The sequence below is a fragment of the Centrocercus urophasianus genome, unplaced genomic scaffold (assembly GCF_019232065.1).
Source record: "Centrocercus urophasianus isolate 14NV4802_14NV808 unplaced genomic scaffold, USGS_Curo_1.0 seq_64, whole genome shotgun sequence".
Taxonomy (NCBI): domain Eukaryota; kingdom Metazoa; phylum Chordata; class Aves; order Galliformes; family Phasianidae; genus Centrocercus; species Centrocercus urophasianus.
Genome location: NW_024885244.1, coordinates 271,829 through 287,101, shown reverse-complemented (window position 1 = coordinate 287,101; position 15,273 = coordinate 271,829). Strand labels below are relative to the sequence as shown.

At 64.2% G+C, this 15,273-nt stretch overlaps 3 protein-coding genes across 7 annotated transcripts in view; 1 reads left to right on the top strand and 2 right to left on the bottom strand.

Annotated features, from left to right (window-relative positions):
• Nucleotides 1–4: 4 nt before the first annotated feature.
• Nucleotides 5–1,020, bottom strand: HEXIM1 (HEXIM P-TEFb complex subunit 1). The gene has a single exon (XM_042836863.1). It carries the CDS (start codon nt 1,018–1,020, stop codon nt 175–177), a length of 846 nt encoding a protein of 281 aa, XP_042692797.1. The 3' UTR covers nt 5–174.
• Nucleotides 1,021–2,193: 1,173 nt separating this feature from the next.
• On the bottom strand, nt 2,194–7,245 carry ACBD4 (acyl-CoA binding domain containing 4). 4 transcript variants are annotated; one of them, XM_042836835.1, is made up of 10 exons: nt 7,165–7,245; nt 6,978–7,098; nt 6,819–6,903; nt 6,622–6,742; nt 5,451–5,564; nt 4,388–4,494; nt 3,988–4,129; nt 3,084–3,262; nt 2,836–2,877; nt 2,194–2,508 (listed from the first exon to the last, which is right to left on the bottom strand). In XM_042836835.1, the coding sequence occupies exons 1-10, from the start codon at nt 7,232–7,234 to the stop codon at nt 2,398–2,400; spliced, it is 1,092 nt and encodes a 363-aa protein (XP_042692769.1). In that variant the 5' UTR covers nt 7,235–7,245; the 3' UTR covers nt 2,194–2,397. The 4 variants fall into 4 exon arrangements, with proteins under 4 accessions (XP_042692769.1, XP_042692768.1, XP_042692772.1 ...); XM_042836834.1 differs by having other exon boundaries at nt 2,418–2,877; XM_042836838.1 differs by lacking the exons at nt 3,988–4,129; nt 4,388–4,494 and having other exon boundaries at nt 2,418–2,877.
• A 1,017-nt stretch (nt 7,246–8,262) lies between these two features.
• PLCD3 (phospholipase C delta 3) overlaps nt 8,263–15,273 on the top strand; it is a 9,340-nt gene continuing 2,329 nt past the window's right edge. The window contains exons 1-9 of one of the 2 annotated variants that reach the window (XM_042836832.1): nt 8,263–8,336; nt 10,300–10,458; nt 12,019–12,182; nt 12,850–12,984; nt 13,368–13,593; nt 14,231–14,432; nt 14,559–14,703; nt 14,783–14,935; nt 15,001–15,126. In XM_042836832.1, the coding sequence (XP_042692766.1) occupies nt 8,273–8,336; nt 10,300–10,458; nt 12,019–12,182; nt 12,850–12,984; nt 13,368–13,593; nt 14,231–14,432; nt 14,559–14,703; nt 14,783–14,935; nt 15,001–15,126 (1,374 nt within the window). In that variant the 5' untranslated portion in view covers nt 8,263–8,272. Of the gene's footprint in view, nt 8,337–10,299; nt 10,459–12,018; nt 12,248–12,849; nt 12,985–13,367; nt 13,594–14,230; nt 14,433–14,558; nt 14,704–14,782; nt 14,936–15,000; nt 15,127–15,273 lie in introns of both variants that reach the window. The other variant, XM_042836831.1, reaches the window with a different exon arrangement.

The following is a 15,273-nucleotide window of genomic DNA, read 5'->3' as shown; positions in this document are numbered from 1 at the left end:
TTTTTTCTTTTTTTTTTTTTTTCCTTTTTGGTTTAAACACACACACACACACGAGGAGGAGGAGGGAAAAAAAAGAGCATCATCATGAGTTCACTTTGACAGCGACCCCTCCCCACCCGCCCCCAAAGGGGGAGGGCTGAGCGCCGCGTCCCGCAGCTCCGCTCCGAGGGTCGCTCACTCCGGAGCCGCCTCCGCCGCTCTCACGTCCCTCTCCCGCAGCAGCTGCAGGTTCTCCGCCCGCAGTCGGTCCACCTCCAGCTCCAGCAGCCGCGCCGCCTCCACCGCCTCGCCGTGCTTCTTGCTCTCCATCCTCAGGCGGTTGTTCTCGTCCTCCATGCGGGAGAGGCACTTCTCCAGCTCCAGGTACTCCTTCACCAGCTCCTGCTTGCTCATGTTCTGCAGGCTCTCCACGTGGTACCGCTCGTACGTCTCCGAGAAGTCCCTCTGCAGGAACTCGCTGCCGTCCCCCCCCATCCCATCGCTGCCGCCGTCCTCCTCGGCCGCCTCCTCCAGGAAGTCCTCCTCGCTCGTATCGTCCGATTTGGCGGCGGAGCGCCGCGGGTACAACCCGGTTTTCAGGTCGGGCTCCTCCTGGTCGTGGTCCTCCATCAGGAACTGCGTGGTGTTGTAGGGGGCCACGGGCTGCCCCTTGGCGAACATCTCCGCGCGGAGCCGCGAGGCGCGAAGACTCTGCCGCTCGTCGAACTGCTGCTTCTCCTCCCAGCTCAGCTTCGAGTAGGGCTTCCAGCGCCGTTTGTTCTTCGACGGCCGACGGCGGTGCTTCTTCTTCGCGGGCCACTCCTGGGCGCGCCCCACGGCCGCGCGGTACCGCGGCCTCAGCCCGGGCTGCGCCGCGCCGCCCTCCGACGGCCGCGCCTCGTGGTCCCCCGCGCCCTCCGCCGCCGCCGCCGCCGCCGCCTCCTCGGGGGGCGGCAGCCGCCCGCTCTCCCCGTCGGTCTGCGCTTCGCCCCGTTCGGGGTCCGCGGGCGCCGCCTCCGGGGCGCGCTCGGCGTCGGCCATGGCTGCGCGCTCCGCTCCCTCGCGGACGGCCGCTACATCGGTCCCGTCCCCCCGGGCCGCGGGGTCACGGCCGCACAGGGGTTAACGCCGCCGGGCCCGCCCCCCCGCGCGCATGGCACGCGCCGCCGCCTCCTTCTTCTCCTCCTCCCTCCGCGCCGCACCCGCCCCGCCCCCCCGCGCCGCCACCGCCACCACCCGCCGCCGCCTCCCGACTGCCGCTCCCCACCCGCTCCGCCGCCTTATATAGCTGCGCGCGTCCCGCGCAGGCGCGCTGCGTGCCCCGCCCCGCAGCCAATCAGTGTGCGCGAGGGGAGGAGCGTATCGCTTAGATACGCCCCCTCGCAGTTCGGCCGGCCGAGTGCCGATTGGCAAAGCGGAACGTCGATCGCGCACTTGGGCCAATAGCGGAGAGGGGGCGGGTCAGGACCGTACCGCTCGCGGAGGGGGGGCTCCAGGCGCGCGGCTCTGCGACCTTCAGCGCCGCTATGAGGGCAGCGCTCCGGCTCCCCCGCCCCTCCCTGGTACGACCCAAAAGAGTCCGCGCCGCGCGGAGGGGCACCGAGAGGTGCTTCAGTCTCGCCCACCCGGGACCGTTCTACGGAGCTCGCAGCGAGAGCGGGGGAAGTGAGGGAACAGAGCCGGGGGGCAAAGGGAGACAGAAGGGGGGTTCGGGCGGAGGAATCACGGGACCGCCGCTCTGTGAAGAGGTTGAGGCCGCGCGGAGGGAGATGTAAACAAACCTGAGCGGAACGAGTCCCATCTTAAAGGCGCCGCGTCCCTTTTTTCGTGGGTAGTGCTGGGGGGTGGCAGCGGGAGCTCCTGGAGTGCGAGGAGCGGGCAATGGGCGCCCCGGGGCGGAGAGCCACCGGTGGCGCGCGGGCTGCTGCCTCGCGCCCCTCAAGAGGTGGCGCCGGATGCGGTGGGATCTCGCTGCAACCGATGGCATCGCGCTACGACGGTGTCACGTGCGGGGGAACCGAACCGAACCGGGGGGGCCGGCCGGCACCGGGCCCGGCCCCGTACGGGTTGTGCGGCCCGCAGCGCCCCGGTGTCGTTCGACGCCCGCCGGGTGGCAAAGGGACGGCGCGGTGGGGTATCCCGGTATCCCCACGGTGTCTCCCCCCACACACAGCAGGGCAGCGCACACAGCCAGAACCGCACTGAAAAGGCAACTTTAATCGGGGGGGGGAGCCGGGCTGAGTCCCGCCTGGCAGCGCCCTGACCCCGCTGCCGTCTGTGCCCCCGCGGGTCTCCCCGCCCCGAGCGGCACCCGGGACCCCGCGGCTGCTCCGCCCCGAGCTGGCGGCGGTGCGGGAGAAGCAGAACCGGGAACGGTGGCTGCTGCGCGGGGCGCCGGGAGGCCGCGACGGGGACGCGTCACCTCTTCCTGCCCCGCCAGCGCCGCAGCAGCCACTGGGTGACGAAGGGCCAGGCCACGAGGAACAGCAGGGTGTGCGGGGACGCGGGTAGCGGCCACGGGGACTCCGCCTGGAGAGGGACAGAGAGGTGTGGGAGAGCAGGGCGGCACCCAACGCCCCGAGCGCTGCCGTCCCTTTTGCGCCCATCGTCCTGCTAGGGTCTCACCGCATCGCTCCGCTGTTGTCAGGGACGGGGCGCGGGGACAGAATTGCAGGGGGACGCGTTCCTCACACCTGTCCCTGCTGCCTGCCCCATGGCCACCTCCTGCTCTCCTGCTGAAGGACCCCTCCCCAGCCCGGTCACCGCCCCCAGCAGCACAGCCGAGGTCACAGAGCCGCCCGGACGTCGAGAACAGGCCGGCAGGGACTGCGCAGCGCTGCCTCCCACCCCACTCACCTGCACAGCGAGCAGCTCTCCGGGATCGGCCACAGGTGCGTCCTGCAACACAGGAGGGGTTTCGGACACCGCGTCCCCGTCATCGGGACCCGGGGCAATGGGAATCACGGGGGCAGCCCTCCCCGCTCGGCCCTGGGGCGGATTCGAGGGCGGCCCCACCTTGCCACGATTCGGCACCACCGCGGTCTGTCCCCACTCCGCCCCCGGTCCACCCCGAGCCGCCCGCCCGTGGGAGCGGTGCCACGTACCTTCGCGGAGGTGAGCAGCTCCAGCTCGCTCAGCCGCTCCAGCACGCGCTGCATGTCGTCCTGCAGGGCCCGCACGGTGCCGGCCACGTGGGCGTCCAGCTCCGACAGCAGCTGCTGCTCCACGGCAGTGGGCTCGGCGGGGCTCCCCGCGTCCTCTTCTGCCCCGGTGAGCTGCGGATCTGCGGGACCAAAGAGAGGTGACGCTCAGACGCGCGGCACACAGACGGCACGCCGCTGGCAGCAGAGGGGCTCTCTGTCCCAGCGCTGCTGGACGAAGGATCTCCGCTCCTCAGCCCCAAACTTGCCCTGCCGCCTCCCGATAAGCCCGGTGGCCAGCAGACCGGCAGGTGCTGCAACAGCGCGGCCGCTCCTCGGCCCCCCGCGCCCGCCTTGATCGGCCTCGTTACAACTCCCAAGGTCAAGCAGCCCCGGAGGTTTGCAAACATCAGTGGGGAGCTGAGCGCGTCGCGGGCTGGGGAGGGTGGCAAAACCCCAATGTCTGGCAGGATGGTTGCAGCCACCGGAGCCGTTCCTCACCGCATCCCTGCTGGGGACCGCCAGGATGGCTGCGGCGGTTCTGTCCCCTGTGTCAGCACCTCCAGGGTGCCCCCGAGGCCGGCCCCGCGGAGAGCTCCCAGCCCCCCCCGTATCCAAGGGCACCGAGCAGGCGCTGCCGGCAGGGCCGCACCGCGCTGCAGCTGAAGGATGCACAGCATTCAGCACAGCCCTGACACCGCGGGACAATAAAGGGGATCTGACCCGGAGAGGAAGCACCGAGCCGTTCGGGAACCAAGGCGTGAAGAGGGCGGATGCGGGGATTCGCGGCTGCCGACCATCGGTGCTCACAGCCTCACCCCAAGCATCCCAGGCGGGCGGGGAGCAGCGGGAGCCGGGCTGCACCCACCTCTGTCAGAGCCCCGGGCCGCGAGGTCGGCACCGCCGCTCCCCTCCCGTCTTCTGCCTTCACCCCGCTCTGCCCGCCCAGCCACGCGCCCGGCCGGGGCGCTCTTTGGGACCAGCCCCCGCTCAGCCAGCAGCTGCCCAGCCTGCGTGAGGGCGAAGAACGACCTGAGACCTCCGGGCCCCACCGCCAGCCCGCGAGGCCAGGGCTGAGCCGCAGCAGCTCCTGCCGTGCGCCCTCCTCCCCCCTGCCCTGCTGCAGCCCCGCAGCACGGGAGCTCGGGGGTCTCGCAGCGCTCCCAGGAAAGCGGTGAGGAGCTGACGGCGGTGCAGCAGCGCCAGTAAGCAGGGGGGCTGCCGGGACCCAGCACGCCTCCGGGCCGTCCTGCCCCGGGGGCCGTTACCTGCTCAGGCTCCATCTGCTCCATGGTATCGCAGAACACTTCCCCCTCAGAGTCGCTGGTGCCCTGGCTGCCCTGGCGCGTGTCGGCAGCAGGAGCCGGCCTTGCTCCTGCAAGGAAGCACAGGCAGCCCGGCGTGATGGGAGGCGGCTGCGGAGCCGCTGTGCGCATGGGGCAAAAGCTCGACATGGTCAGCAGGGCTGCGGGCAGCAGGAAGCAGAGATGTGCGCAAAGCAAGGCCTGAATTCCTCAGCGGGAGAAGCGCTCATTCCTGCCACTCAGGGCCACAAAGCGTCGCTCGCACCACGGGAAGGACGCTGCGGCACAGGGGGCAGAGGGGCAGATTCATCGTGGCTATAAATGCAGGGACCGCGTCCTGCTGCGCCAGGGCCCGGCTCATGAGCCGGCACAGAGCTCTGCGGGAACAGGGCCACATCCCGCAGGGACCACAGCACGGCCCGCAGGGACCGGCAGCTCCCGCCCCACGCATCCCACTGGACAGAGCCCTCACTGCGCGCCCCGCTCGGCTCCCTCAGGCACAGGCCGGGCGCAGACCGGCGCTGCTCCGTGACCACAGGTGCTGCCGGTGGGCGGGCAGCCCGGCTGCCCCGCAGCACACAGCTGACAGCAGGGGCCGCTCCGTGCCGGCACACAGAGTCTGCTCCCCCAGCACTGCGTGTGCCAGGGGCCGCGCGACCCAGGGCCGGGGCTCAGCACGGCGGCTCCTGCCCCCTGGGCTGGGCACGCCCGGCTGGAGCCGAGGGTACTTCCACTATGGAACACACCTCCCAGGGCGCTCTGCCTGTCTGTGCCTTGCTCTGCCCTCACAATTAGGCCTCCGAATACAGCCACGAGCAACACAGTCGCCCAACACGCTCAGGGTTACGCCGGGGGTCAGCAGCTGCCCCACAAGAAGCCCCGGCCCTGCATGACACGCAGGCGGGGTTGGACCAGACGTGCCTGAAGCCAACAGCTCTGCGTTGGGACGGAGGTCCGGCCCGGCCCTGTCGCCACTGCCTCCTCCGTGGGGTCTCTGCCGGCTGTTGGCCACTCCGGGGAGACCAACCTGGCGTCTGCTGCCCGTCCTGCTGCTCCCTGGGCAGTGCATCCTCCGGTCGCTCCGGGGCCGGGCCGTTCGCTCGCTCCTCCTGGCCGTGCTCGGCCGGCTGCTCCTGCTCATCTGCAGGGAGAGAAAGGGAGCAGAGTTAAAGTGCTGCAGATCTCTTTGCGGGGCTGCCCGCCCTCTGTGTGGATGTGGGGCACCCTGCGCCCCCACGGGGTGAAGCGCAGCCATGCAGCATTTCTAACAGGCAGGACTTTGCTCCCCGCTCCTGGGCAGGCAGCGATGTGGCAATGCTGCCCTGCACCTTGCCATGGCACCACCAGCACCAACCCACCCGGCACAGCCTCCAAAATCGCCTCACCTGGATTATCATAAACAACAGCTGCAACAACAACAACAACAACAACAAAAAGGCTCACGGTGAGCCTAAGAACCTTTAGCACAAATAACTCAACAGCTTAAGAAGTTGGTTTTAAACCACATTTCAGGCACCCGGTGTTTATCTGCCTCGCAGGCAGTGTGAGGTTTGGACTTCAATGAGACTGTCTGAGCGACAGCAGTGCAGGAGGACACCCACAAGTGGGTAAGGATGGGGAGTTCGGACCCAGCTTCCACGTCACAGAGAAAAACAGACAATATTTATGTGTTATTCAGTAAAAAGAACAAAAGTACCTGCAGGGAAGCAGCCATTGTGAGGCCAAGCCATGCAGGAATACACCCTATCAACATGTTTTGGGTGTCTTTGTGGATGCGGGGGGACAGAGGGGGCAGCGAGTCTGTCTGTCAGAGCTCTTCTAACATCAGCATTACACTGCCAGTTTACACCTGCTGCCAACACAGCCCAAAGCTCACCTGCTGCAGAGCGAATGGAGGCAGCACCCAGCAGCCTCACGCACGGTTTTTTTTCCCCGCACAAGACCGCCCCAGCGCCTCCCCACCCCCACAGCCCCTTCCCAGCCCCGTGTTTACATCAGGTGAGCGCAGCCTGGCGCCGTGCCTTGCGGGAGGGGCAGAGCCCGGCTGCCACGGCCATGTAGGGCTGCGCGCGGGGCTCTCGGAAGCCAAGCTCAGCTCTTCTCCTCCGAGCCGAGAGGAGGCTGGAGGGCAGCGCCAGGCAGGCGGGACGGGGCGGCAGGGAGGCGAGGCTCGGAGCCGGCAGCGCAGCCGCACTCACCGCCCGGCCGTCGGAAGAAGCCCTCCGGGGGCCGCGGCATGTCGCGGATCACCTCGTAGAGCGGCTCGAAGTAGCGGAACATCTCCTGCGTCGTCTCGTCCGGGCGCAGCGTGGCGATGATCTGCGGCGGCGGGCAGAGCCGTGCTGAGGGCCGGCCCGGCGGGCGGCGCCGCCCGGAGCCCCGCGGCAGCCGTTACCTTCTGGGCCACCTTCTTCATCTCGGCCACGTACGCGGCCATGGCCTCCTCCCGGCTCATCCGGCCCAGGCTGTGCCACGCGTCCCTGCGGGGCGGACGGCGCTGAGCCGGGGCCGAGCCGACCCCGCGGCGCCCGATGCGGGGCTCGGCGCTCCGTACCACTTGTAGCGGCCGATGGGGTCCCAGAAGCCGGGCCGGGGCTCCTGGCAGCGGCCCGCCGTCGCCTGCTTGTAGTAGCTGTAGAAGCGCAGCATCTCCTCGTAGGAAGGCCGGTACGAACCTGCAGCACCGCAACGTCGTCAGCGCGGCCCGCAGCGGTCCCTGCCCCGCTCTCGCCCGCACTCACCGCTCCGGGGCAGCCCCTGGATGACGCGCACGGCCGCCTGGAACTGAGCCCCGCAGCCCGGCTCCGCCATGGCCCCGCTCCGCCGGCCCCACCGCTCGGCTCTCGTGAGGGGAAAGCGCGCAGCCAATCAGCGCGAGGCTTCCGTCTGCGCCGCCGTGCAGCGCCCAATCGGCGCGCCGCTTGCGAAACGGGCCGCGCTGTCCCGCCTCCTCCGAGCCAATAGCGGCGTAGCGCGGGAGCCCCCTGCTGGAGGCGGAGCGCGCTGCAGCCAATGAGAGAGCGGGGAACGCGCGCTGTGGCGCCCCCTGCCGGCCGCGGGGAGAAACAGCGTGGGGCGGGGCGGGAGGGGACCGAGTGCAGGGACATAAAGTGGGGACACGGATTTGGGGACAGGGAATAGGGACGGTATTGGGGACAGGGAGTGGGGGTAGGACGTGGGGACAGTGTATAGGGACGGAATGGGGACAGCGTGATGGGGTAGGGCATGGGGACAGCGTGATGGGGTAGGGCATGGGGACAGAGTATTGGGACAGGGTATGGGGACAGGGAGAGCAGGCAGGGATTTGGGGACGGAGTGGGACGGTGTGATGGGGTAGGATATGGGGACAGAATAAAGGGACGGAGCATGGGGATGGGAACAGGGAGTGGGGACGGTGTAAAGGGACAGGGCACGGGGACAGGGCAGAATAAGAGGACGGGGCACGGGGTGGGGACATTACAGGGACATTATAGGGACAAGGCGCTGTGGCGTCGCCCCCCGCCTCCCGCCGCCCCTGCATTCCTTCCCCGTGCGTCATCTGGCGGGGGACAGGGGGGGGGAATCTGCGCTCACGCAGCGCTGTTTGTTCACCCCGAGACGGTGCGGGATGGGGGGGTGCGGCTGCACGGCCGTGCATGCAAACACACGTACACGCATGTATGTGCACGCACACACGCGCATATGGCCGCACACGCACATGTATGTGCATGCAACCCACCTTCCCCCCCCCCCCCCCCCCGATCCAAAATCTCCACTGCAAACCCAGCCCCCGGGCTCCATGCCGGCTCCTCCCGGTTCCGCCCCCCTCCTCCCCCGCACGGCCCCGCACGGCCCCGGGAGCGCCGTACGATGATCTGCGGGCGGAGGGCGCGGCCCCGCCCCGAGCAGAGCGGGGGGGTCTTGAAGAAGTTGGGTGAGTGCGGGGCAACGTGGTCGGGGGTCTCAAAGATGGGGGAGTTTCCTTGATTGGGGGTCTTCGTGGTCAGCAGTGTCCCCCATGGTCGGCATCCGCGTAGCTGGGGGTCCGTGTGGTTGGGGGGTCCAAAGGTTGGAGGGGTTCCGTGTGATCGGGGGTCCCCATGGTCAGGGGTCTCTTTGGTTGGAGTTCCCCATGGTTGGGGGTCCACGGTTGGGGGTCATCGTGGTCAGGGGAGTCTCTATGGTTGGGCATCCATCGGTTGGAGGTCTCCGTTCATGGAGTTCCTCACAGTTGGGGGTCCCCATGGTAAGGAGTGTCCCCCATGGTCAGGGTCCCCCCAGTCAGGAGTCCGTGTGGCTGGGGGGTCCAACGGTTGGAGGGGTTCCCCATGGTCAGGGGTCCCCATGGTTGGAGTTCCCCACGGTTGGGGGTCATTGAGGTCAGGGGTGTCACTATGGTTTGGAGTCCAGTGATTGGTGGTCTCTGTGGTTGAAGTCCCCTGTGGTTTGGGGGTCTCCATGGTCAGGGGTGTTGCCCATTGTCGGGGTCCTCATAGTTGGGAGTCCACCTGGTCAGGGGTTTCCATGGTTGGGACCCAGTAATTGAGGGTCATCATCGTAAGGGTCCTCGTGGTTGGGAGTCCCCTTAGTCATGGGGATGAGGGTCCATCATGGTCAGTGATCCCCATGCTTGGGGGTTCCAATGGTCAGGGATTCCCATGGATGGAGTTTCCCCATAGTTGGGGGGATCCCTATGATTTTGGGCCTAACGGTTGGAGGTCTCCATGGCTGGAGTTCCCCATGGTTGGACATCCCCATGGTCAGGGGTCCCAATGGTCAGAAGCCCCAATAGTTGGAGTTTCTTTGTGGTTGGAGTTCCCTCTAGTCAAGGGGGTCCCCATGGTCAGGGGTCTCCACAGTCATGGGTTCCTATAGTTGGGGGTCTCCGTGGTCAGAGATCCCCATGGTTGGAGTTCCCCATGATTGAGGGTCCCCATGGTTAGGGGTGTCCCTATGGCCAGGGGTACCCATGGTCGCAGGCCCAGTGTTTGGGTCCCCATGGTTGGGAACAGCCATTTCCCACCTCAAGAGCAGCGCATGGCTGCTGGGGCTGTTCTCAAGGGGTGCTTCCAAAAAACAAATAAAAAGGAGGAAATGATTTCATGGAGAATGGACGGAAATGTCCCATCAGAGCGGGTGTGTGGCCAGCCTGGGGACAGGGTTGGGGCTGTGCAGGGCGGGTGGCAGCCCTGCTCCTGGTGCTCCCACACTGGATTGCAGCAGCTTTGCTGGCATTGCACGGCTCTGGCCAAGAGTTCTGCAGTGTGAGCACAGCTCTGTGTCCACTGCTTGGCTGTGTCCCATCCCTTCCGGCTGCACAGTGTGAGAGGAGCTGACTGCAGTGGCCATCCCATCCCATCCCATCCCATCCCATGTCATCTGTCCTGTCCTGTCTATGCCATCTCATAGTGTCTGCCCCACCCCACCGTGCTCCATCCCACCCTATCCTACCCCATCCCCTCTGCCCCATCCCATCCTGGCTGTCCTGTCCCATTTCACCCTGTCCTGACTGTCCTATCCCATCGTATCTCTCCCACCCTATCTGACCTGTCTTGTCATGTCTGTCCTATCCCATCCCATTGCATCTTGTCTGTTCCATCCTGTCCCATTATGTCTCTCTCATCCCATCCCCATCCCACCCCCATCCCACTCCCATCCCATTCCACCCCATCCTGTCTGTCCCATCCCCATCTGTGCCCCATACCCCACCCCACCTCACCCTGCCTCAACCCACCCAACCCCATCCCATCCCATCCCATCCCATCCCATCCCATCCCATCCCATCCTCATTCCCCTTTTTACCCCATCCCACCCCATGCCATCCCCACCCCACTCAATTCCATCCCATCCCACCTGTCCCATCCCACATAACCCTGTCCCATCCTGTCGCCCTGCAGGTCTGTCAGAGGATGAGGACCTCCAGCTGATGCTGCAGGGCTCCCTGCTGCTCAAGGTGACCCCACGGCAGGCGAAGGAGCGGCGGTACCGCCTGCAGGAGGATGGGGTCACCGTGGTGTCTGAGCGGCGCTTCGGCCGCATGGCCTCCAAACACAGCTGTGAGTGCTGGCACTGGGGCTGGGGGCACTGGTGTGGGTTTGGCATGGCCCCCAGTGTGACCGGGTGGGCTAATCCTAACCCTAACCCTAACCCAGACCCCATATGGGACCCTGACTCCAACCTTAGACCCCTCTTGGTGATGCCCTATGGTCCCCATCTGAAAACAGGCTTTGCCCCCCAGCCGTGGACCAGTGCCTCCCAGTGCATCCCATGGCATTCTATTTTATTCCATTGCCTTCCTGCACCCTGTGTATCCTATTGCCTCCCAGTGCATCCCAGTGTACCCCCTTGCATCCTGGTACATCTCAGTGCCTTCCACTGCATCCAGTGCATTCCATCACCTCTCCGTGCATCCAGTACCTCCCATGGTCTTCCAGTGCCTCCCAGCATATCCCATTGCATCCTGTTCTATCCCATTGCATCCCATTGTATCCCAGAGCCTCCCAGTGTATCCCATTGCATCCTAATACCTTCAGTGCACCTCACTGTATCCCATTGGATCCCATTGCCTCCCAGGGTATCCCATTGCATTCCTGTGTATCCCAGTGCTTCCCTGCGTGTGTCCCATTACAGGACAGAGCCTCCCATTGCATCCCACTGCATCCTGTTGGATCCCATTGCATCCCAGTTCCTCCCAATGCATCCCATTGTATCCCCATGACTCCCATTGCATCCCCTTGCATTCCATTGCATCCCAGTGCCTCCAAGCATATCCCATCGGATCCCATTGCCTCCCATTGCATCTCATCGCATCCCCATGACTCCCAGTGCTTCCAATTGCATCCCAGTGCCTCACAATGCTTCCCATTGCATCCCAGTGCATATCATTGTGTCCCAATGTATCCCAGTCTATACCATTGCATCCCAGTACATCCCAGTATATCCCACTGCATCCCACTGTATCCCAGTGCCTTCAATGTATCCCACTGCATCCCAGTTCCTTCTATTGCATCCCACTGCATCCCAGTGCCTCTCAGTATATCCCATTGCATCCCACTGCATCCCATTCTTTTCCATTGCATCCCAGTGTATCCCATTGCATCCCATTGCATCCCAGTCCCTTCAGTGTATCCTACTGCATCCCATTGCATCCCATTACATCCGATTGCATCCCAGTGCCTCCCAACATATCTGATTGCATCCCAGTGCCTCCCCGTCTATCCCATTCTATCCCATTGCATCCCAGTGCCTTCCAGTGGATCCCAAAGGATCCCAGCGCCTCCCAGTGTATCCCATTGCATCCCAGCATAACCCGTTGCATCCCATTGTGTCTCTTTTCCTCCCATTACATCTCAGTGCATCCCATTTCCTCCCATTGCCTCCCACTGTATCCCATTGCATCGCAATGCCTCTCTTTATACCTCATTGCATCCCAGCTCCTGCCATTGCATCCCAGTACTTTCCAGTGCCTTCCAGTGCCTCTCAGGGTATCCCATTGCCTCCCGTTTCCTCTCTGTCTTGCCTGGGATTCACATCTTCTGCGCAGCCCAAGGGGACATTGGTTGGCTCTGCTGTCCCCGTGTGGTGCTCATTGGAACCATCCCTCTGTGTCCCCGCAGTCTCCGTTGCACACATTGTGTCGGTGCACCGGGGGCACCATTCGGAGGGGCTGCGCCGGTACGGCTGTGCCATCCCTGAGTGGAACTGCTTCACCATCGCCTTCGAGGGCGGGCGCAGGAACCTGGACCTGGGGGCACGGGATGAGGACGTGGCACTGCGCTGGGTGCGGGGGCTCCGCACGCTGCGGGGGAGGCTGCGGGGCATGAGCCAGCGGGAGAGGCTCGAGCAGTATCCTATGGGGTCAGCGGGGTCCTGGGAACAGCCTGGGGACATCTTGGAGACATCTAGGGACATCTCGTGGACAGCCTGGGGACATCGTGGGGGCATCTTGGGGACAGCCTGAGGACAGCTTGGCAACATTTCGTGGGGATGTGTTGGGGCAGCCTGGGGACAGTTTGGAGACTGTGGGAGTAGTTTTGGAGACAGCCTGGGGACACCTTGGAGACATCCAGGGGCATCTCATGGACAGCCTGGAGACGTCGTGGGGACGTGTTGGGGATAGCTTGAGGACAGTTTGGGACACTGTGGGCATAATTTGGGCGCAGCCTGAGGAACATCTTGGTGACATCTCATGGACAGCCTGGGGACGGTCTGGGGACATGCTGGGAACATTGGTGGACATCTTGGGGACAGCCTGGGTGTATCTTGGGGACCTCCTGAGGACAGCTTGGGACGGCTTGGGGGCAGTCTGGGGGTATCTTGGAAACATGTTGGGGACAGCTTGGGGACAGTTTAAGGACATCTTGAGGAAAGCTTGGGGCAGTCTTGGGGTATCTTGGGGATATGCTGGGGACAACCTGGGGACAGTTTGGGTGCTTTCCTTAACACAGCGTAGCTGGATCCATGGCATGCTGCAGCGTGCCGATAAGGACAAGGACAACAGGATGTGCTTCCAGGAGGTGCAGATCATGCTGCGCATGGCCAACATCCACATGGACAATGCCTACGCCCACCAGCTCTTCAAGGTACTCTCTGTCACCTGATGTCCCTGTCTGTCACCAACCAGTCTAATCCAGAGGATAGGGACGATGGGGATGATGACAGAGGAGACATGACCCACACAGCTCCATAACCCAGGGGATGGGGGACTGGGGACAATGACAGAAGGACATGACTCACACAGACCCAAGGTGACCCACGAGGCCCCACGATCCCCCTGTAGGGATGGGGACGAAGAATCCCTGGGTGTCACCACGCCCCATCCACGGTGGTCAAGGCAGTGAAGAGGTGGAAGACACCCAATGGGACTTGCACATTCCATGGGCGCCCCTGGGCAGCTGAGATTCCCAAACACATCCCAGGCCAGGTGGGTCCTTTGGGCTTAGGGTCAATGGCTGCCATCCCATAGGAATGTGACCACTCCGGTGATGGGCGGTTGGAGGACCGGGAGCTGGAGGACTTCTGCCGGCGGCTGCTGCGGCGCCCGGAGCTGGAGGAGCTCTTTGGGCACTATTCGGGTGAGGACTGCGTGTTGTCGGCCGAGGAGCTGCGGGATTTCCTGCAGGACCAGGGCGAGGAGGGCACCCTACACCAGGCCTGTGCCATCATCTGTGCCCATGAGCTCAACGAGAAGGGTAGGGATGGGGACGTCCCCGCTGGAGGGTGGGTGGCTGAAGGGCAGAACGGGTGCCATGGGGATGTGGGCTTGAGGTTCTGCAGGGCTGGACGGAGTGTCCCTTTGTCCCGTTGTCCCCCTCACCCTTCCATGGAGGTGGTCTTGCCCTATTTTGGTCGTGGACATGAAGGTTGGGATGGACACCAAGGGACCTCCCTGTGCCCTATTGCCATCCCAAGGGTGAATGTGGCACTGCCACGGGGCAGCAGGTTGGGAGCAGTCACCCCCGTGTCCCTGTAACCAGCAGGATGCGGGAAATACACCAAGGGACTTCCATGTGCCTTGTGTGCCATAGTGCCAACCCAAAGGTGAATATGCCAGGAGACAGCAGGAGGAGATGGGACACCAAGGGGACATTTGTGTCTTAGTGACCTATTAAGTGGGGAACGTTGGGGTGGGGACAGAGGACCTCCACCTCTTGTGGGTGCCACCATGCCATGTCCATGGTGGTCAAGGCAGTGAAGGGATGGAAGACACCCAATGAATGGGACTTACATGTCATCTGCGTGCCACGGTGTCTGGGGCGAGCATGGCACTGCCAGGGGACATCCATGTGGGGACAACCCATGAGGTGCCACCTTTGCCACCTCCCCCAGCCCGGCAGCAGGGCCTGATGACACTGGATGGCTTCACGATGTACCTCCTGTCAGCTGCTGGTGACATCCTCAACCAGGAGCATACACAGGTACACCAGGACATGAGCCAGCCCTTGTGCCACTACTTCATCTCCTCATCCCATAACACCTACCTGACCCGCAACCAGATTGGAGGCACCAGCAGCACCGAAGCCTATGCCAGGTGGGTGCCGTGAGGTGGCCCAGGTGACACAAGTACTGATCCAGTGGTGGTGGACTGGGTGATGTGGGGACTCACTGGATGATGTGAGTGACATGGGGTGACGGGGGGACTCATCCTGCGATGCAGGGCACTGATGATGGGATGCCGTTGCGTGGAGCTGGACTGCTGGGAGGGTCCCGATGGGGAGCCCATCGTCTGCCATGGCCATATGTTCACCTCCAAGATCCTCTTCCGTGATGTCATCGAGGCTATCCGCGATTACGCCTTCAAGGTAGGGCTGGTGCCATCAGCCCTGGGTTGGGCACTGGGTGCTGGTGCTCAGTGCTGCCACTCCCATCCCCACCTCCCAGCGATCGCCATACCCCGTCATCCTCTCGCTGGAGAACCACTGTGGGGTGCAGCAGCAGGCCACCATGGCTCGGCACATGAAGGCCATCCTTGGGGACATGCTGCTGACACAGCCCCTGGAAGGACAGGACCCCAGTGTCCTCCCATCCCCAGAGGTAAGACCATCTGTTGTGGTGTCCCTGTGTCCCCAAGCACCTGAGCTCGGCCCTTCGTCCTGCAGCAGCTGAAGGGGAAAGTCCTGGTGAAGGGCAAGAAGCTGCCAGAGCTGCAGAGTGAGACCTGCAGTGTCACCTCCATCCTGGATGAAGAGGAGGAAGAGGAGACAGAGGAAGAGGACAGGCTGCAGGTTGTCAATTTTTTGGGGTCTCCATCACCTTGGGGTCTCTATCATCTTAGGCTGTCCATGCTTTGGACTAACATCTTAGGATGTCCATTGCTTTGGGTTGTCCTTTGCTTTGGGGTATCTGACATGTTGGGATGTCCATTGCTTTGG